Consider the following 23,846-nt stretch of genomic DNA (forward strand, 5'->3'; position numbering starts at 1 on the left):
GATAATTATCAGATGCGCCTAAGAAGCTAAAATCAAAAGTGTGGCAGTATTTTGGGTTTCGGGATGGTAGCCCTACCGATAAAGCAAAGTGCAAACTGTGCTTCACGGATGTGGCGTACGCTGAGTCCGGCATAATCACTAATCTAATGCAACATGTCAAACGCAAACATAACGTTGATTTAGCAAGACTAAGAGGTCGCACAAGTGCAACTACTGAAGTTGCGAGCCAGAAAAGTAATTCTATTTCTGTTTGAATTTTGTTAAGTTTATTAGAGAATGTGATTTGTCCTACAGGTAAAAGTTGATGCTGTCATGGCACAATGGTAGACATGCTTGTAGCGGTTTTGGGTAAAAGTATAATAGTGATAGTACTACCATTCCACTGATTCCAGATACGTTCTTATGATTATTTTTTACTTTTTATATTATTGTGTTATCAACACAATCTTCTAGTGAGAAGTTTTTATATTAAAATTCCTAATTTGCTATTATTTTTTATGTGTTTTATTGAAATCACATTTGAACAGAAATGTTAATTTTGAGGCATAAGAGTGAATATATGATAAAACTAGGTTTTAAGATCAATCGAATCGAAAAAATCGGTATCGGAATGTCTGAAATCGAAATCAAATCAAGCTGTTGGTGAATCGTTGCAGCTCTTCATTTAACCTTTAAATGAAAGTGTTACTCAAACACTTTTCTGTGTCTTAAGGCGCGAATATTTTGCTAAACACTGTTAACAAAAGGGCTACACGTTATAATTTTTAATGAAATGCAAAAAAAAGTATTAACATAATAATAACGTCAATAAACACACACGGTAAGATCAAAGTTTAAATGGAAAACATATTTCTCGTAAATTACCAAATTATTAGTATTGTCTAAATCTAATACCGTGTATAGAGAAACAAGGTATTTATAACCGACCAATGACGAAACACTATGCAACTTTCAATTTACACAGTGCTACGCTACATGTATATGGCAACAATATGGAACAGTGGTAGTGTATTCGGGCCTGCGATATAATTGATTGTAAGTTTTAATAAACATTCTGCTAATGCAATTAGTTAAATAAAGTTTACATGTTATGTTCAATAATTATTGCATGATCATTCTGCGCTGTTATATATTAATTTGGAGTCGTTAAAGCTTCCGACATTACTTCATCAAGTTCATGTCGGAACGGGAGTATTTTAGCTAATATGCCCATTGTATACAACAACAACAAAAGCTTTATTATTGCAATGTACAATGTAAATGTATACATATATGTTAATGCAATGTAGTGTAACCCTCAATGTAAATCGCTTAAAAAGGTGAACCACGGCGGTTCGCGGTGATTTGCGGTGATTCGCGCTGATTGAGTAACAGCGAGATACATCGCGCGACGGTCACCACGGAGTCGCCCAGACATCACCCAAATTTTCTTGTCGCTCGGAATCACCGCGATTTGTCACGTTGCATTGATTGCGGTGATGTGAGAATGGCGGCAAAAATCACGGGTCGCGTGTAACTGAAGAATTTAGTAAAGTTTAACTTATATTTATTGCAATGTGCAGCCTGTGTATAAGTATTTGACAACTATAAGTAATTGATTTTGGAACATATAACATCAAATCATTATGTTTTCTTATGCAAATGTAACACACTGTAATTTTAAAAAATGGGATTCATTCAATATAAAATGTAATTATGTAGTCAACTTGTACAAAATATACTCTTATATATTCTCTGTACAATATCATTCTTTTACAAAACTATCTGTTTTATATTATCAAAAATAAAATGATAATGACATTATGCGATATTACACTGATATAAGCACATTTCCGTGTTATTTCATGCGTTCCGACGATACATAAAGCAAAACATTGCTTATATATGATGATGACAACTTCAAATTTGACAATATCGATCATTTGTATAAGCATTTTTTCATTTGTAGTTTTTAGTTACATCCTTTGTAATTGGATAGATGGTTATATGTCGGAACAATGAAAATTTACGTTTTCGAAAAAACAACAACAATGGGAGAGTACTCTTAAGAACTCGTAACGCGCTAGTGTTCTTAATGACAAATAGGCTCGAGATTCACGAAAAGAGTGATTTGAATTGGGTGTAATCGTTCTTTTGGCAAGTATTAGGCTTTTCGGTATTTAGTCATATTTTGTTTGGCCTGTCACAAGGACCGGCAATATTAGAAACTTCACCGGACCGTAAAGAATTTTGCCGGACAAGACCGGCGGTCCGGCCTTTTCAGGAAGCCTGCCGTCGGGCCAGTAGAAATTCCGTGTATCAATATTGTTTCATTTTTAAGTGTGATAAAAGTCATTATTTTGTGAGTATTTCGCGAAGATTTCCGACAGAACTTCGTTCAACTTCGCCTAAAATACGAGATTTAAACGCGTTCCGATTGGTCCATACATTCAACGGTCATTTTCGAGTCGTAACACAGGCCACGTGGTGAACAATTTAGACTGGTTATTTACTTTTGGCACACGTCATGCTGATGTGTTTTCTGCTGAAGTAAACTTATCGACGTACGCGGCTTGCATTTCCGGAATACATCATTTTACTTTGTAACCTTGTTTGTGTGTTTATTTCTAAAGTTGTAAGTCCCTACGCGCATAAGGCTGCATAATGCTTAAATACGTAGCTGGAGCGAAGCCTGGCAAGAAACTGCCCACTTCTGACCGTAAGTCAACAAATGACTATGAAAAATCACGGAAACGTGAATTTCAAGAAAAGTGGTAAAAAATCAGTGATGAAGGAGAAGCTACTTCTGTATGACAGAGTTTAATAAGCTACGCTTTAAAACACAGCATAATAAAAAAGTCAACATGTATGATAAAAGTATGCCATCTATGCCTTCACTTGTCAAGTAAACTTCTGGAAAATAACTATCAGGTTGCTTGTTTTACAGGATATGGTTTCTGACTAAGAGGATCTCCAGGATTGCAGTGATGATTAGATGAACGAAGAAGTTGTTTATCACATGTTAAATACTTATAATTAATAAAGGACATAATTACATTGACTTGTTATATTGTGTTGCAATTGTTTTTGCAATAGGCTTTACAGTTAACATACCCTGGATACAATTTTACTTTTAATAGATTATCTGCTATTGAAAGATGAAACCCTTTAACAGGGTGTATATTTTAACAAATTTACTTTGGGCTAGTAATTTTGCTGCTGGGCTACTTGTCTTTACCATTCCAGAAGCCCGAATGGCTAGTGGATAAAATGAACTATCATGAAGACTGAAATAATATTATTAGGTTAACTGCTATTTTATTATTTGAGAACTTTGTCAAATATTGAAGTTAATTAATTAGTTTCATTTAATTCTTAGAATTTTACATTATGACAATTACTTATTTATTCATGTTAGATGGGATAATTAATTTAATAAAATATTATGGTTTAATTGATAAGAAAACCTTAATTAAAGAAAGGAAATTTAATCTGGTTGGAAGCGTGCTATTAATGGGTATTACAATCAAGCATTCACACACCTGACAAGGCTTTATCAAAGTGTCAACACGGATAAACAAAGACTTCAGTTACACACATTGACAAATAATTATGTTGGGCTGGGCAATTCTAAGACCTGGTATTGTATTAAAAAATTCCATTGTTGTTCACCTGATATTTTGATTATTATTTTTATTTAACTGCCTATAAACAAAAGTGTTTCATTAAAAAAAATATTATTTTTATTCTTATTATCCATTAAGTTGTTGGATTTTCTCTCATTGAAGGATTAGTGATAGAAGTTGTGTTTTGTAATGTTGTGTATTGAAACATATTTTAGTCTGCAATTATCAGTATTCATTTCAAAGCCAGTATCAAATTCACACCATTTTATGTTACAAATTTTTTAAATGCTACTTATACACGAATACCTCATGATTTATTAAATCTACTATAATACCGCTAGTATGCTCCTCTTAAAAATGTTTTGAAATGTAATGTACTTTTTACAAAAATTGTACTCAATTCAAGTCCACTTCAATCACACAGTATGTTAACTCATTCCATACTACAGCCTTATCTCTAGCAACCCCAATCAGTAATAGGGTTCTAGGATAAGTGCCCCCCCGGAGAACTGCCCCCCCCAAAGATTTTTCACTGGGCGGAGAACTGCCCCCTCACTTTTTTTTATAGGGCGGAGAACTGCCCCCCTGCTGATTAATAAGGGGCGGAGAACTGCCCCCCTGTCAGAATTGATGACCCGGAGAAGTGCCCCCTAATTAAAGAAATTTCGCAGCGATATATAAATTAGCATGCAATTTAATCCATCCTTATGCAAGCTGAAAACAATAATTTATTTGTTTGTTTTCGCCAATTACGGATTTGGACGGTTCAATATAATAAACCCGTATGCGGCTTTATTCAAAGCTAACAAGTTCTTAACAATTAAGGTCGGTCCGGTCTACCAATTAAAAGATTAAAAGATCGCTAACGGTAACAAGTTCTCTGTCTGCCTAATTAGCTGCTAATTAAAGCAACTGTTACCGATTTTGTTTGATTGGCATGTCGACATGATCTGCTCAAAATGCAAACTGTTGCCGTAATATGTATAAAATGCAACGTAGACTTTCGATTATCACTATAACCATTGCATCAATTATGGAGTTCATAAGAAGTCAGAGAGGCGCGGCAAAGCTTTGTTATGAAGGGTTCACGTACACGAAGAAAAAGGAGACGAAGTCGACGATGCGATGGGAATGTTCCCAGCGTCGAAGCGAGAATTGCAAGGGTACCGCCACTACGGACAATCCAGTAAGTTAATTATTAATAATTATAAATAAATAATATTAGTATGAAATAATTCAATAACTTAATGAATCAAAAACTACCAATGTATTTATTAGAATATTAAAGAATATTACAGTTACTGCATTAAGGCATTTACTGAAATTTTCATTTGATGTTTTAGCCAACACGGGTGATTTCCTCAACAGATCACGTCCACGTCAACGACCAATTCTACGTGGAGGCGTTGAAGGTGCGACAAGAAATCACGGCCGCGGTGATCTCGAATGGGGGCCAGCCTCATAGGATCCTGGCGGACAAGCTGGTACAGCATCCAGTGGAGGTAATTTGAATAAATGATACACAAGCCAGCTATACTGACATCTCATTTTCATTTCTGTGCATAACATAATTATATAATTACTACGAGGAACACAAATATTCGTGCTGTTATTATTTTCTATTTCATTTCCAGGTCTGAGTAAAACATACCTATATAATAACTATGAGGAATTAATTTGCCGCCACAAGTGTAAATACACAAACTTTCGTGCGGTTATTAATGTCATTTTTTTCAAAGTCGGAGTAAAACATACTTATAAAATACATTTCTACTGCACGCATGATTTGGTCTCAAGTATATACTTTCAACTTTTAATGCGTACGATTATGTTTAATCTAAAATAATATAACACCTTTTCCGAATATACGTTCTCATTTCAGCTCCACATGTGTTCGACCAAGTTTTCACCGTGCGTGTGCCACTTGGAGAGACGTCGGGGACAGTAGCATATGCCTTGCTGCCATCCAAGGACCAAACTTCGTATGAGGAGTGCATGACAGCTGTACTAGATGCGTGTCTAACTAGGGACATCCGTCCAACTCCGTCCAAGGTCGTGTGCGACTTCGAGGTGGCCATCCATAATGCTGTTCGTCAGGTTATGGCGAACGATATCCAGATACAGGTAAGCTTCATTAAGATGCATTAAAAATAATTAAGTAAACACGTAAATGTATATACCAGAAAAAAAACTAACGACATAAAAGCAATGTAATTTTTACAATGATCAAACAGATTTTACGTAACGATTGCACATATTTGTAAATGTGTTTTTCAGGGCTGCTTCTACCACCTTACGCAGAGTACCTGGCGTCGTATACAGGGGGACGGCCTGCAGGTCCTATACAGAGAGGATGAAGAAATAAGACAGTTCTGCGGACGACTCGACGGTCTGGCGTTGCTACCGACGGATAAGGTGCTAGAAGGCATGGCCATCTTAAAGGACACGGCCCCTTCAGCGCTGACTGGGATCGTCGACTACTTCGACAATACCTACGTGAGCGGCGGATTTCGGTAAGATAATGTTTTTGTAATAGCTATAGCGGTCGATTTAAAGCCGTACACAAATTGAAAAACACAAGTCAGTTACTATATATTCTAGCTCCTTATTTTGTTCGATGCATTGGCAATATCTGACTAAGAACTTAATCTTAACTTATATGTTGTTTGTGTTCTATGCAGGTCCGTGAGGACCGCTGACGGCATGATGCGCTTCAGGAGAACGCCGCCCCGTTTCCCGCTAGATATCTGGAACGTACACGCTGCAACAGTCAGTGACGAAGCTAGGACCAACAACCTGTGCGAGGCTTGGAACAATGGGTTCCAAGTTTTGGTTGGGCACCAGCATCCGTCTCTGTGGACTGTAGTTGACTGCTTCATGAAAGACGCCGCTATGGTGGAGACTGAGGTGTATCGCGTGCGCAACGGTGAGCCTTCAATTAAGCCGAAGAAGAAGTCAACAGAGCGATACCAGCGGCGTCTGAAGACTTTGTGCGAGCAGGTGGCGAGTGGTGAGAAGAGTGTGAGTCAGTTTTTGAACGTTGTCGGCGGACTTGTGCGATTGAAGTAGTGTTTGAGTGTATTGTTTATGTAAGAATGCATATATGTTTGAACGTATGTATGATTGTAACTGTGAATGTATATATGTATGTATGTATGTATGAATGTATGTATGTATGTATGAATGTATGTTTTGAACGTTTATGTAAGCATGTATATATTTTTTAATGTATGTCTGAATGTATGTATGCATGATTGTAACTGTGAATGTATGTATGCATGTAATGTGTGTATTTATGTATGTATGTATGAATGTATGTTTTGAACGTTTATGTAAGCATGTATATATTTTTTAAATGTATGTCTGAATGTATGTATGTATGATTGTAACTGTGAATGTATGTCTGCATGTAATGTGTGTATTTATGTATGTTATTTTGTATGTCACATGAACATGAATTAACTAAACAACATAAATAAATTGCTTATAAATTCAACTTCACTTCACTTTTTTCTTCAAGTCGGCTAAATTATTGCCTTTGCCTTGCCTATGAATTTACTTTTTTATATGTCAATTTACGTTTTTTTCCATGGGTCAGTACTATCTTTATACTGTGAATTAATTCCGATGTAACTTTTCCTCCATAAGTACCGAGTTGCACGTCTATATTTAGTTGCAACACATTGCCAGTATTAACACGCACGCGTTTCCTGTGTGGATCTCGACTATGTTTCGCGCTCTTATTAAAACACGACTTTTACAAGGCATTCATGTATAGTGAGTGGTGCAGATGCGTACCAAGGGCATTAAACAGTATTATCATATGCCTCTAGACAATTTGTGTTATTCAGTTCGATAAATGGTAATATACTTGCAATGAAATTAAATTGTTACCGGATAAAATGTGTACGGCGATAACGTAAAATTACCCGTAAGTATTGTTTTCACTACGTAACTAATAACTAATATGACACCGGGGGGGCAGTTCTCCGCCCCTACAGATTTGATGGGGGGGCAGATATCCGCCTACTAAATTCTGACAGGGGGGCAGTTCTCCGCCCCTACCGATTTGATGGGGGGGCACCTCTCCGCCACCTTTAAAATAAGGGGGCAGTTCTCCGGGGGGCAGTTCTCCGGGGGGGGCGCTTCTCCGGATACCCAGTAATAGCCTTATCTACCATTAGATAATCAGTACCCTCATCAGCTCTAAATGCCTGACAGATTATCTGTTTATTGATACCTTTATGGGTGTGAAAAAGTTTGTTTTTTAGGTGTTGTTACTTTGTTGACTGATTATGTGACAAATATTTTATTATTATATTTCCCATTTAAAAATAAATATAGTAATTTTATAAAAATTTCGAAATCTTGCATAACTTATCAAATAAAACAATTAGATTATTTCCAAATAATGTATCCAATACCATTATTATTTATTTATACACTTTTTACAAATATAAACTGTTTTAATGAATAAAATCAATCTTAAATAAAACATAAACACATAATAAATTATTTAATGACATAAAAACAATAATAAGATATTGTTAATAATAAGATATTGTTAATAACAAAATCAAACATCAATAGATAAAAAGCACAGTTATGTTTCAATTGCAAGTAATTTTATGAAAAAAAGAAAGAAATTCTGAGAACATCTTAATATGCTTTTATTAAAACTTCATAAAAATAAAAAAGAATACAAATAACTATCCTTAGAAAACAGATATTTGTAATTACTAAATCCTAAACAAACAGCAAAAGATTAAAAAAAATTGTCCAGGGAGCAGGGGTGAATTGTCTCCTCGGGGTGAATTGTCTTGGGGGTGAATTGTCTCGCTGCCGGGGGGAAGATCAAGGGCAATAGTTTCACAAGTGAAGAAGCTGGCCTTGTCTTTGGTTTTATTTTCAATGCATGTTGCCTTTGCGCTATGTTATGACACTGACACAAATAGGCGTTCTTGTGTCACTTTCTGTTTTGATGAAATGGATTTGACTGTTTGCTGCCTTTCGGAACTTGAAATTTGGGCAAAAATATATCCCCTGCCCCCTTAACCCTCTGCATGCTGGGAAATTTGTCGTCTGCTAAAATGTTGTCTGCTGAATTTCTAAAATTAGCATTTTCTTTGATTTTTTTCAAAGAATACTATCAGAATAGCAAACAGTTTGGATCCTGATGAGACGCCACGTTTTGCATAGGCCTTTAAAATTCGGTTCCCGCACTGAAAGGGTTAATGAATGTTATCCACTTTTATAATTGATTTTTTTGTTGTTGGTATTGAATATATTTACTACAACAAAAATTTTGTTGGTCAAAATTAATGTTGAAAAAAATCCATTAATTGAACAATGATGAAATTATTTACATACTTAAGTGCAATTCAGTGTCGTTACAGTACTGTAGATTATGTCTGTGTGGTTAATCAAGTGTATCTACTGTAGATTATTTTTAATTTATTGAACATCATTTTTTCACACCTGAGGATGTTTACGTCTGCTGCATCTTTTAGGCTTGAAGCCACAGGTTGTGAACAAATGTGTGCATGTGTGCATATATTTTATTTCTTAGTTCCTTCCTCACCTGAATAATTACATGACAGTGTGTGATGATGAATATGTATTATCATGCTTATGACAATGTGTTGACCTGGAGCTCCTGCAGTTAAGACTCAAAATGTGGAAAGAATTTTCAATATTAAGAGCTTAATTCTATGCATTAATCTCTGACTCACTGAAAAACATATTTTAAAGTTGACATGGTCATGTGCCATGTGGATCAACCAGAGTACCTAATTTAAGCTCCACCTATATTGTATTGTCACCACCGAAACAATTTACATGGACCCTGGTCCCAGAATGGAAATCGAATACTGGTTGCTGGTGTGACTGCACCAAATTGGCCTTTATTATCAGGCGATCAATTACTTGTAAATGAAAATCTACGGTGGAAACTTTTTCGCATTATAATTATTATTAATATTTATTATTGTTACAGTTACATGTAAGTTGTGTCAATACCATCAGTGAATTCGTAGAAATATGGGATATTACGTAACCAAATGCATTGATGGTGTGTACATCACAATTTCAGCAAGAAAAGATTTTTCAGATACCAAATAGACAATTTTATGTGTTAAGTTTCTTTTTGATAAATTAATGCAGTTGTTTTTTACTAACAATATAATATCACCACTATTGAATGCCCATAATCTATGAGCTGTTAGTTTGTTAGTTTCCATTTTTATTTAATGTCATTTATTAATATAAAAAATCCAAATAGTGCCTTATGCCCTCTTAAATACATGCATCCAGTCTTATCTTATTTTGTCACCTTAGACCCCTAGAGAGCACAGTCACCCATGGTTTATTAGATTACAATCAGTAACACAGTAACTGATAAGCTGAAGGACACACTCCACACATTGAATATCTTATTATCTCCAGGTCAAACAATCTTGAGATTTGAGTTTTTTTTATTAATTTTAAATGAATACGAAATAAGTTGTTTTTTTATTGAGGAAAACTAGTATTATAATAATTGTTTTAAACAATGTGTTGGCATGGTAAATCTATCAGTTGTGTTTGATTTAATTATTGAGAACAATGGGCTAATGAATCTGCAGATTAATTTCACAAAGACAATATTATCAGTTTTAAATACATAGTTTTATTTGTTTGTAATACTACTGGCAATCTTCTTAGTTTTTTACTACAAATCCTTACTTTTTGTTTATCCCTTAACCCCTTAGATACGTATTTTGACGCATTCGTAGTCACTTAGAAAGTTATATTTAATTCAAGAACTTTCTTACTAGATCCAAGTTTTAAAGGCTTCATTTCCAACCCTTAGATACTGATGAGCAGCAAACAGCATAAAACCTGAACAGCCTGCGTTTTATTCACAGGCTGTTCTGAAGTTATGCTGTTTGCACAAAGCCACTTCCACTTTGCTTTTGTGTGGGAAAGGGTTAAACAAGTGTTATATTTTTATGCTTCCCGAAATAAAATGTTGGCGGAGCATATAGTGGCCAGTTTGTCCTTCCTTCCTTCCTTACTTCTTTCCGTCACACTTTTGTTACGGTTTCTCATAGCGCCTTCAACACTTTACCGATCTCTTTCATATTTGGCATGTAGGTACCTTGCATGGACCTCTACCTTTTGATGAGGTTTGAGGTCACTGGGTTCAAGGTCAAGGTCACCGAGGCTAATAATAGATTTTCTGTCACGCTTTTGTTACAGTTTCTCATAGGGCCTTCACTACTTTACGGATCTCTTTCATATTTGGCATGTCTAAGGTACCTTGCATGGACCTCTACCTTTTAATGAGGTTTGAGGTCACTGGGTTTAAGGTCAAGGTCACAGAGGCCTAATAATAGATTTTCTGTCACGCTTTTGTTACAGTTTCTTATAGGGCCTTCACTACTTTACTGATCTCTTTCATATTTGGCATGTAGGTACCTTGCATGGACCTCTACCTTTTGATGAGGTTTGAGGTCACTGGGTTCAAGGTCAAGGTCACCGAGGCTAATAATAGATTTTCCGTCACGCTTTTGTTACAGTTTCTCATAGGGCCATCCGCCTTCACTACTTTACCGATCTCTTTCATATTTGGCATGTAGGTACCTTGCATGGACCTCTACCTTTTGATGAGTTTTTAGGTCACTGGGTTAAAGGTCAAGGTCACCGAGGCTAATTATATATTTTTCCGTCACACTTTTGTTACAGTTTTTCAAAGCGCCTTCAATATTTTACTGATCTCTTACATATTTGGCATGTAGGTACCTTACATATATAGACCTCTACCTTTTGATGACGCTTGATGTCATTTGGGGTCAAGGTCACCGAGGCTAATAATAGATTTTTCTTCGGTGGTTATTAACACATAGATTGACAAAGGGCATCATCGGGAGCATCCATCGTTTTCAACGATACTTGTTGTTAGGAGTTTCAGACTAAGGAGTTATAATGCTAGGGTTAAAAATGATTGAAAAAGTACCAAACAAATATTTGTGCAAATGGGGTGTCACTGGGCCAATTGTTGTACTGCTCATTTGACACTTTACAGTAAAACTTGTTGTTCAATGTCATAAGTTGGCAGTCATTTAGTCCAGCCCAAAAAAGGGACCTTTTACACAATTCAATATTCAGTCTCATAATTTAAGATTCAATGTGACAGACTTTCAATTGATTTAAGGGCTTCTAAATGCTCACACCTCACATCAAAGATGATAAACAGTCTCTGGAAAAACCACAATGGGATTTCAATCAGGCAACATTCATTTTAATTTGTTCCCAGCATTTCATAAGCACTTTTTATATTGATCATTAAATTGTTCATCATAATCCATAAATAAACATTTAAAATGTATTTACAATTTCTTTTGAACATTCTCTCCAAATGCTTTGTGACACTATTTCCAATATTCTATCAGAAATTGTGTTTTTGTTTTGTCTCTTTTTAATTCACCCTAGGGTGTGATGAAGATACAAAAAAGTATGCCAAGGGAAGCTCTGATTTTCTCATTAATTATTTCAAGATAAAAGAGTTGTACATTTCATGCAAATTAAATATGCTTCAAAACATTAAGGGTATTGCACGTGCTTGATAATAGTTTCTTTGTGTCTCACATCACTGAAGCACAAGCTGCTATCTACTGTTGTGCAAATGTCAAATTTTAAATCTAACTTTCATTTTTACCTGAAGTATTTAGTACAAATACCATTTCATAATTATTTGATGAGTTGATAAAACTTTTTACCTGAGAAATGGGGTTATATTTTCAATAAGTTGCCAGTAGCAGACATGGGGTAATCATAATTGTTAATCTGTTATCATCATGATTATTAATTGAATACTTTTTTCATTAATCATGGATTGATTATTAATTATAGCTTTTGTATTACTTAAATAATAATTTTATAGATTACCTCTACAAGAGGTCATTACTCATTATTATTTTATGATTATTTTTTACCAAAAAGCAGATTCAATTTCAATTCATGAAGACAAATGACACATTAACAGCATCAGATACTTGCCAACTTATCATGTAGTTAATTACTCAAGTGGTGTAGATCTCTGATAGCTCTCGGTCCGAGGGGTATTTCAAGGGATTAAGTCTGAACAATAGTTCTTATTTGGAATTTGCCTACAACTGGTTTTTCCGCTAATTTACATGAGGTACAAATAAAATTGACCTAGATCCACGGGAATGCGTATTGTTATTCCCCCTACAGGTGAAAATGGAGGGGACGTATGGTTTTTGCTCTGTCTGTCAGTCAGTCACACTTTTCTGGATCCTGTGATAACTTTAAAAGTTCTTCATATTTTTTCATGAAACTTGAAAATATGGATAGATGGCAATATGGAGATTATGCACGTCATTTCATTTTGTTCCTACGTCAAGAATTCTGGTTGCTATGGCAACAAATAGATTAGAAATATTGCTGAAAATAGTGGATCCTGCGATAGTTTTAAAAGTTCTACATATTTTTTCATGAAACTTGAAACATGGATAGAAGGCAACATGGAGATTATGCATGTCAATTCATTGTGTTCCAATGTCAATAATTCTGATTGGTATGGCAACAAATAGACTAGAAATATTGCTGAAAATGGTGGAGTTTCATCGGTATTAGACTCATATTGCTTGGAAATAGTCTTGTTCAAACTAAGTAAGTACGGTACCAGAATATTCATGTGACACTAGGGTCATAATGGTTAAAAGTTTATTGTACCTAACGATTAGTGGAGTTCCGAATACAGTCTATTGCATTGATGATCTGCATTTATGCAAAAAATAAGTGTTGGAGCTTAATTCGGTGTGGGAACAGTTAAGTAATCAGTCAAATAATTGATTTCATGAGAATTTTAGTGAACCATGTTAACCCATGTATACAAGTTACATTTTGAAAAAGCAATTCATGCAACTTCTGCACCAGTGTAGAGACTCTGGCATTTTCTTTCCTTTCTCATAGAAGTTGAATGAGTGACCGCACTTTTCAAATGCCCATGAACATTAAATGCAATAATCGTGCAGTACCATGCAACCTTTTTTTTTGTGCAAGTTAATAGGATAAGAATTAAGGGTGTCACGGTACTCTGTGGGACGGTATATCGTAATAGTCTCCTCTCAGTACGGTGCATGATACGCCTTCGAGTGCGTATGGTACGGTACAGCATTTTTCATATGCGCCAACGCGCCAAGTAAACTTTTAATGTTTGGATGTTGTAACAATACGCGGCAAGAAAGATTCCATTGGCGCAATCAATAAAATATGTGGCACAGTAATTGGATCAATGTTAACGGAAATTCTCCCAATATCATCTCATATCACATTTTTAAATGACAAATTTTGTAATCATGAATATGAATTTAAAATAAAATTACATTTTTTACAAATTAAAGAAATTAATGTATGTAGAGGTCTTTAAATAAAATTGAAAAAATGGTTTAAAATGGTTTGTATGTTGTTTCCATCTGACAATACGTATCCCGGTACGTATTGTATCGTACACACTGTACCGCGATATGTATAGTAATGAAGGGGAGCGTATCGTGACACCCTTAATAAGAATAGGATTTTTTTTATAGATGAACAGTGGTTGATAAAGGGTCTAGAAGCCCAAATATTATTAAATGCATGAATTAATACATTTGTAATCAATTTGATCACTTTGGTTGAGATTACCAATTAATAATATATCAATGAAAAAAAACATTAATCATGTTAAAAAATAAGTTAAAATCATTAATTTCATTGATTTTTTTTCGAGTAATTGACCACATGTCTGCCCAGTTGCAACTGAGAGTAACATTCTTTTGTGACATAGACATTTTGCTTCACTCCATTATAAGAGCCATCACACTGCAGTTTATAAATTAACTGATAAGATAAGCTATTGGGGGACATCACTGACCCCAGCCGACAGATTATCTCCAGAGCCAATTAAATATGCAGGTTTTGTTGTTTGCTATAATTAGCACATGCTTAACAGTTACATGTATATGTTTCAATTGTACTTTCTCGTGGAAGCTGTCTAAGCCAGCTTTTCACCTAACCTGACCTTAGTCGTCAGACTGTCCAATAAAATTTCCTGCGGCTAGACACAAATAAAGACACTTCATTTATTCCATTGGCTGATTTGAGCGATATATATATATATGGTATGTCAATAAAAGATTCTTATTGTGTTTTCAACAATATCATGAAAATATTATTTTTGATTATTTCACCATATTGACGTTGCCAAATGTGTGGGGAATGCTTGCAAAAAAATAATGATGTTATAATATATTATACATTTTGGGAAGTAATTTAAGTATTTCTTTGCATCAATAGAAAATAACATAAAATAATGACCACTTAAACATTAAAATTATTGTAATCCGAACAAGATGTAGCCCCCCCTCCCTAGCAATTGCTGTGAGGGGTAACAAACACCTGGACATTAAACCCGGGGGGTGGGGTGTTCTGCTGAGACTTGCGAAATGTGACCCATTTTTATACTGGAACTCTGATAAAGTAGACCCATTTTGATATAAGATTTTTTTTTAAAGCATACCCATTTGTATACGATACCATTGAGAATGTGGACCCATTTCAATACAAGAAGTTTTATATTAACTGGACCCATTTAAATACTAGAATTTGATAAAGTGGATACGTTTCATACTTGAATTTTAATTTCTGTCATATCAATACAGTTTTCTTATTGAATTTGCTATTATATCTTTAACGCTACTGAAATTTACTTTTTGACCCATTTATATGGTGTGCCGTAAAAATGCCAGAGGTAAAAATGCCATAGGTAAAAATGCCAGAGGTAAAAATGCCAGCGGTAAAAATGCCAGATGTAAAGTGGTAAAAATGCCATAGGTAAAAATGCAAGACGTTATATAGTAAAACAGATTTTTGAGCAATATTTTTTAAGGATATTGAGTATTGTACTGAAGCATTTTTTTTTTTAATTGAACATGTTGTTAATGGTTGGGAATTTGTGTTTCTTTGATGAATCGGTCATTAAAGAAAACTTGTTAAATTCATTGTAAAAGGATATTGAGTATTGTACGGATACATTTTTTTAACTAAACATGTTGTTTGAGAATAATGTGTCAGTAATACATGTTATTTTATATTGTATTCTAAAGATTCACATGCTTTTTTTAAGAAATGAAAGATTCAAATGTGTCTTATTCATATTGTTTCTGTGTCTTAAATGTGTTTTATTTATATGTGACTACGTGCTTATTTTTTTAAGAAATGAAAGATTCATATGTGTCATATTTGTATTTTATCCATGTCTTAAATGTGTCTTATTTAAGACTACATGCTATACCGCCAGTGCGATGCAATAGATCTTATTTCTTAATCTCCACTTTACACTTAGCGCTGTCTTTAATAAGGCTACCGCTATTTCAAGGACAGATTACTGAAAACTAAATAAAAAGTACAACTGTGATGTTGATCCATGTTGATGTTGATTCTAGCTAGATCATATTTAAGTAAATTATATTAGTTCGGAATTATACAATTGCGTAAGCTATGCTTAGAATATATAGACATTTATTAACTGTACTGATATCCACATCAAATAATGATTTTACCTGTATTATTTGCCATTGAACGCTTATTTAAAATAATAATGGTAAATAAAACGGACGCTTGCAATAATTGTCATTAACTTTTTCAAACGGTATAAATATAAGACAATGGTAGAGCGTTTACTATTTATTGAAGTTTTTTTAAGGTACACAACAATTTAGCAATAAATGAAATCAGTTATTTTGGCAGTAAATCCAATTTTTCCAGTACAGTAGCCAGGTGCCTGTGTATTGAGCTAATATGATAGTGATCAACACAGCAGGTTGCTAATACACAGTGTAGTCTTCCCCTGACTTTGATTCGAGCACAATAAATCCCAATATTATAAAATTAACAGAACAGAACAGCGAGTTTATTTGCGACATAAGCATATACAGCTAAACATCAAACTACCATAATAATAAATACACAATACACATGCATCAAAATAACACCAAAAATATGTTTATGCATTTTGTACAAATATATGACTTGTGAGAATGTATGATGTAAGAGAAAGCTCTTTCTGTTTTAACAAAGTTAAGTGAATTTTTAAAATCCGCAATTGATAAAGAAAAAAATACAGTTAGATGTTATGTACAAAATTTTAGTTGTGGGGGGAAAATTTACTCTCTAAAAAATCTTTATATTATCTGCTCTAAGTTTAAATGCTGTAATTAGCAAGACGTATCAATACATGCCTCATTTAATAATCAATCTATAATATATAATGCATTAATGATTTATATATAAGCAAATTTCTGATTTCAATAGTTTTATGGTTTCCCATATTTATGCCCCCTTCAAAGAAGAGGGGGTAGATTTTTTGTACATGTCGGTCAGTCCGTCCGTCCACCGAATGGTGATGTATATCATTTGATGTATATCAAAGTTATAATGGCAGACACAGTATTGTGCCAGATAAGAGATTAGCCCTTCCCAATTAAATCAACTTTTTATAATAATTTAAACATTTATAATTTTACTTCATTCTCATTCACAATCTTACTTTGTGTAAATTAGTATAAATAATGGTTTGTTTATTTTGTGTAGTTAAAATCATCGAAGAATGTGCTTAATTAAAAAAGTGCTTCAGTTTTATAAGTTAAGGAAAGTTTTAATAAATTGATCATTTAATATATGATTTAATTTATAAATTTAGTTTTGAAACAAGAGTCATTTAATAATTAAGATAAGAATTTAATTAATAATTTAATTTTAATCCATTGATCAAGGAATATTAAATCAAATTTAATTTAAAACAGGTGCTTGTTGATCAATTTATAATATAGGAAGATAATTTAATAAGGTGTCTTAGCTCAGGTAATATTAAATACCACACAATACCTGGAAATAAGACAGCATTTTGTCTTATTACCAGTTATTGTGTGGTGTAAATGGTGGATTGGTTGTTTATTGTCTTTCTGTGTTCATTTGCTGAAATATGACAATGAATTTATAAAAATGAAGCTCATTCTATTACAAGAAAAGGAATTTTGTATAATGGAAGAGTTTTTAAGTTACAATATTCATGTAACACACATAAATCCTATTTTAAAGGTAACTGGCCGTCAACTGCAGTAGTCTGTTATATCTTATGGAGAAATTGCCATTATTACATTATGCAGTAACAAGTCAACTAAACAGCCTGAATGTTGTTGGGTTAAAATGGTTAAAATGCTGATAGAAAGAAAAATAATTCACATATGAAACATTATAAATTGCATGCTTATGTGCCTTCTTTATAAATTCCATGAGGCCTTTATATTTTATGCCCCCGGTAGGGTGGCATATAGCTGTTGAACTGTCAGTATGTCAGTCTGTCCGTCCGTCCGAAAAAAAATTAACGTTGGCCATAACTTTTGCAATATTGAAGATAGCAACTTGATATTTGGCATGCATGTGTATCTCATGAATCCGCACATTTTGAGTGGTGGAAGTTCAAGGTCAAGGTCATTCTTCAAGGTCAAAGGTCAAATTGCGGCGCAGTAGGGGGCATTGTGTTTCTGATGAACACATCTCTTGTTTTATCTAAATTTAGAATAGCATATAATACATTTCATATTATTTGGTGTTCATCTGATATGCTCATTTGTATTTTCAGTTTGGCCATGCCCAGGAGGGAGTGACTGAGTTATGGGGTGCAGAAGAAGCACAAGCCATCTCGACATGATGAATCATCCCCAACAGCGCTTGAGGATGGTTTCCTGCTCGATGAGGATGAATCCATAACTGAGAACTGAGGATGATACTCAACACTGCATTGTATGAAGACAAAGCAACTCAGTGTGGTTAGTCATCGTCAACAACAGAACCAGACTCAGCTGCCGTTGGAGTCTGCCAAGTTGAGATCACTGTGCCTATCAGGGTTGAGTGTTACATACTGAACGAAGTGATCCAAAGCAATTTATTGTCAATACGCACGCTAGAGACCTGGACATTCGCTTTTTACATTCAGATCAAAGCATGGCAAAACATATTTAAGGATGAAAGTATGTGTTAATGAAGCAGGACACACTACTGAATATGTTCATGGTTAGGAAGTTGCCCAGAACCATTTTTTGTGGGAACAAATTTCTGGTGATTATCTTTTTGCCCTTTAGCTCACCTGAGCACAATGTGCTAATGGTGAGCTTTTTTGATCGCCTTTTGGCAGTCGTGGAGTGCGTGTTGTGTGGCGTCAACATTTGCCTTGTAAACAATCTTGAGGCCACATTAATTGTCCAAACTTCATGAAATTTGGTCAGAACATTTTTCCAAATGAAATCTTGGACAAGTTAAAAAATTGTTCCGGTTTATTGTCCGTCATCATGAAACTTGGTCAGAGGATTTGTCAAAATGATATCTTGGGCAAGTTCAAAAATGGTTCCGGTTGGTTCAAAAACATGGGCACCAGGGGGTGGGGCATTTTTCCTTATATGTCTATATATAGCTATAGAAAAACCTGGTATCCGGACAATCGCTCCTACAGACAATCGCTCCTACGCTAAATTTGACAGGGCGGACGGTCGCTCCTACGATGTTTTGACAGGGCGGACAGTCGCTCCTACGATGTTTTGACAGGGCGGACAGTCGCTCCTACGATGTTTTGACAGGGCGGACAGTCGCTCCTACATTATTTTGCCAACCCGGACAATCGCTCCTACATTATTTTGTCAACCCGGACAGTCGCTCCTACATTATTTGGACTCCACGGCAAAATGTAGTGTGCGCCGATCAAAGGCTAACACCTATGATTAACCGACAATTAAAATTGCCAACTTGTGTCGAAAAATGCGAAATAAGCCAGATATTTAAATTTGAAATCGAAAATGTCTGTACATTTGAATTTGCCAGCATGTTGCATTTCATGAATTTTGTATTCAATGTATAATTGTTCTTGTCTATTTTGTTTTATTGTAACATATACATATAACATTTTATCAATATATTACAATTCAACACATACAAAAATTGTTCAGTATCACTTTAACACACTATTTTAATAATCATAGAAATGCCGATTAAGAAATTGTTCAGTGTCATATCAATCAATGGGTCAAATGTGAAAACAATGACCTAGCCAATTGTTTACTAACCTTAATTCACTTTAAAGGGATCTTTTGACGGTTTGGTAAATTGACAAAATTGAGAAAAGTTGTTTCAGATTCGCAAATTTTCGGTTTAGTTATGATATTTGTGAGGAAACAGTATTACTGAACATTTGCCATGGTCTAATATAGCCATTATATGCATCTTTTGACGATTTAAAAACCTAAAAATTATAAAGCGTTGCAACGCGAAGCGATTGAATAATTTGGAAAGTTCTAGTGATGTCGTTTAAATTTGTGAAACTACGATGATATAAGGTATAAAATACGCATCTTATGTATCCTTGGCAGGAAAGCTCAGTTGGCTTATGCGTTTTTTACTTCGAGTCCTGCTGTGGGCTACTTTTGTTTTCCTTTTTTAAATTTTATTTTTTATTTTTTACTGGAGCTTTTAAAATTTTATGTTTACATTTATCAATATAAAGCATTTAATAGCAAACTTCAAAACATGCCAAAATCTGTGAAAAGGCCCCTTTAATGTGACGCCATCTTTATGCACGGTTCGCACATCATAGGTGTCAAAGTGGTCATTATCGATTGATACTACCATTGTTGTTATAGCAATTATTGATTTAATGCGGTTTTTATGTTTATTCCATTCGCAAAATGGCACTTATTCCAATAAATGTAATATAGGAACGAATGTCCCTGATAGGAATAATGTAGGAACCATTGTCCAAAGTGCCCTTATAACTACCTTATATTTACAGAATCGACAAACTGTAACATAGTTTGTCAGTAAGTAAATTAATTAATTAAAATCAAATTGATCGCCTCATGTTAAATTTGCTTTCTGTTAACAGGTTGGCAATTTTAATTGTTGGTTAATTATAGGTGTAAGCCTTTGATCAGCGAATAATATGTTTTGCCGTGGAGTCAAAAATAATGTAGGAGCGATTGTCCGGGTTGACAAAATAATGTAGGAGTGATTGTCCGGGTTGGCAAAATAATGTAGGACCGACTGTCCGCCCTGTCAAAACATCGTAGGAGCGACTTTTCGCCCTGTCAAAACATCGTAGGAGCGACTGTCCGCCCTGTCAAATTAAGCGTAGGAGCGATTGTCCGTAGGAGCGATTGTCCGGGATTCGAAAAACCTTTTTAACACTCTATAGAGTGTCCCAATGATATCATGAAAAACATGGCCACCAAGGGGCGGGGCTTTTTCCTTACATGACTATTGGTAAAAACATGTTAACACTCTCAGTCACATTTATAGTCCAATCTCCATGATGAAAAATTCTTATGTGATTATGAATTTTCTTCAGCAACATTAATACCCTGCCCCATACGATAATGGCTCTTATGCTTACATGTTTGTTGCCTGCATCACTGCAGAATATTAGTTGTTTTCTCCCGATATGTTATTAATTTTGTAATATCAACAACTTGCTTAATACGTGTAATAAATTGCTTATTTTTTTATGCCAGTTGTATTGATATGTGTTTATGAATGATGAAGTTTTGATGAAATATCATTAAATTGTAAAAACTATGTTCATGCATTCTTTTATTGCACAGACTAAAATTGTTACTACAGTCTCAGGTTTACTTAGAGACTGTATCACATAAATGGTTGCATAAGCTCCTCTGTAGAAGCCGGAACACATTTCATTTAGTTATCATTATGTACATAAGGGGACATACTTTTAAAGTTTTGATTGTGCTTTTTAACAACACATGGAATCCATATGTTCTTTTCCTTAACTTTTTGCATTCTGGGCACTCATACACAACGGACTGATTAATGTCCTCAACAAATTCACTATCACAATGTTCATCCTCGTCATCCCATGACACAAAATCCGCCTAAGACATGTTGAAGAAAAACAGAAAAGTCACTTAATAACTTGATTGATATGCTAAATATCGGAGAATGGCACAGTATACGGGTCTGAAGATTTCTATACATATACTCTAGGTTGTAATGTTATTTATTATTGGTAAATTTGTGCATTGAATTGAGCGGTAATTTAAGAGAGCAAAGAACACAAACAGCAGATTAGAGCAGACCAAGAACAGATTCTCTCCACAAGAAGAAAAACTTGTTCAGAGCTTTATTCAAATTATACTACAGGTAAATGGCATTCGGATTATTCAAATTTGAAAAATGCAATTAAAATGAAAAACAAAAATCTAATTAAAACAACCTATTATTAGTTGTTTGTCGTAAGATTCTTATCGCTCCTTTATCTCATTACAAAGGCCATCTTTATATACCGGTAAGAATTGTGTTTTTTTTTCAAACTGGAGCCAGATAAAATCGCTTAATAAAACAATGCGGCATGTGATTTATTTTAATTGACACATTACCGTTGAGTGATACCGCATACATTCTCATTTTAATAATACATAACATATTTGTTTCAAATTGCAAAAACTGGAATGCGAAAGCGAGTTTTAGAAATGTTGATAAGCGTGTTTACTACCGTTGCAACCGTCAAACAGTTGCGCGTTTAAACCTATCTCGCCAAAACCACTGGATGCGCGAGAGTTTGCTGATATTTGGCGAGCTGCCTATCTCTGTTATCTATGTCTCTGATAAAACTAATTACTGCTGTGTTGTTTTTTTCATCCTTTCCATTTGTCTCTTTTATATGTCTGTCAAATACAGGGCATATTAAGGCTCGATTGGTCATTGTCTGCTCGGGTACTACTTACATGTACCCCGGGTACTCTTAAGTATACTTACATGTACCCCGGGTACGGTAAATATACTAAAACGTACCCGGGAAATTTAAAGCTTAATCGGTCGTTGTCGGCTATTTTTATTGTTTTTGCCCTGTCTGTTGGTCTGTCTGTTTGCGCCAACTTTAACATTTTGCAATAACTTTTGCTATATTAAATAGCAACTTCATATTTGGCATGCTTGTGTATCTCATGAAGCTGCACATTTTGAGTGGTGAAAGGTCAAGGTCATCCTTTAAGGTCAGAGGTCAAATATATGTGGCCAAAATCGCTCATTTTATGAATACTTTTGCATTATTGAAGATAGCAACTTGATATTTGGCATGCATGTGTATCTCATGAAGCTGCACATTTTGAGTGGTGAAAGGTCAAGGTCATCCTTCAAGGTCAGAGGTCAAATATATGAGGCCCAAATCGCTTATTTTATAAATACTTTTGCAATATTGAAGATAGCAATTTGATATTTGGCATGCATGTGTATCTCATGGAGCTGCACATTTTGAGTGGTGAAAGGTCAAGGTCAAGGTCATCCTTCAAGGTCAGAGGTCAAATATATGTGGCCCAAATCGCTTATTTTATGAATACTTGTGCAATATTGAAGATAGCAACTTGATATTTGGCATGCATGTGTATCTCATGGAGCTGCACATTTTGAGTGGTGAAAGGTCAAGGTCATCCTTCACAAGGTCAAGGTCATCCTTCAAGGTCAAACGTCATATAGGGGGACATTGTGTTTCACGAAGATAGCAACTTGATATTTGGCATGCATGTGTATCTCATGGAGCTGCACATTTTGAGTGGTGAAAGGTCAAGGTCATCCTTTACAAGGTCAAGGACATCCTTCAAGGTCAAACGTCATATAGGGGGACATTGTGTTTCACAAACACATCTTGTTTTTAATTAAATATATTCACATTTATGTCAATTTTCTGTAAAATGGCCTCTATATAATCGAAACTCATACTCACAAAGCATGTTGAGGCAGTTTTTTTTAAATAGAAGTTTGTTTAAGATAATCGGTAGCGCGTTTTACGACATAGGATTTTAGGCGGGAATACAACTCGAGTACAGTCTAATATCGACCGGGTACGATTTAGTATATTTACCGTACCCGGGGTACATGTAAGTATACTTAAGAGTACCCGGGGTACAGGTAAGTAGCACCCGAGTCGACAATGACCAATGGAGTCCATATTAATGGATTAATAATGTCATGCCTGGGGTCGGGCAGCTTCCAGTACTTTGTCCGGAGTATTAGTCTTTTAACTATATCACCTATTCACATGAAACTTCATATATGCATATATGGATAGATCTCACTGATGAGAAGTTCAGTGCACAAGAACTATAGCTATAGCCCCTTCATTACTTTATTTATCTC

The 23,846-nt window shown here is 34.8% G+C and overlaps 3 protein-coding genes across 3 annotated transcripts in view; all 3 read left to right on the plus strand.

The window, feature by feature from the left end:
• LOC127850569 (plexin-A1-like) overlaps nt 1-23,846 on the plus strand; it is a 314,190-nt gene that overhangs the window by 87,844 nt on the left and 202,500 nt on the right. The gene's annotated exons all lie outside the window — the stretch shown is intronic.
• The window catches only part of LOC127849785 (uncharacterized), a 100,550-nt gene that overhangs the window by 29,900 nt on the left and 46,804 nt on the right, over nt 1-23,846 (plus strand). The window lies entirely within an intron of this gene.
• Nucleotides 4,156-7,005, plus strand: LOC127850568 (uncharacterized). Its single transcript, XM_052383696.1, has 5 exons — nt 4,156-4,791; nt 4,949-5,107; nt 5,488-5,729; nt 5,883-6,118; nt 6,287-7,005. Exons 3-5 carry the CDS (start codon nt 5,601-5,603, stop codon nt 6,672-6,674), a joined length of 753 nt encoding a protein of 250 aa, XP_052239656.1. The 5' UTR covers nt 4,156-4,791; nt 4,949-5,107; nt 5,488-5,600; the 3' UTR covers nt 6,675-7,005.

This window comes from Dreissena polymorpha, chromosome 11, assembly GCF_020536995.1.
Source record: "Dreissena polymorpha isolate Duluth1 chromosome 11, UMN_Dpol_1.0, whole genome shotgun sequence".
Classification (NCBI taxonomy): Eukaryota; Metazoa; Mollusca; class Bivalvia; order Myida; family Dreissenidae; genus Dreissena; species Dreissena polymorpha.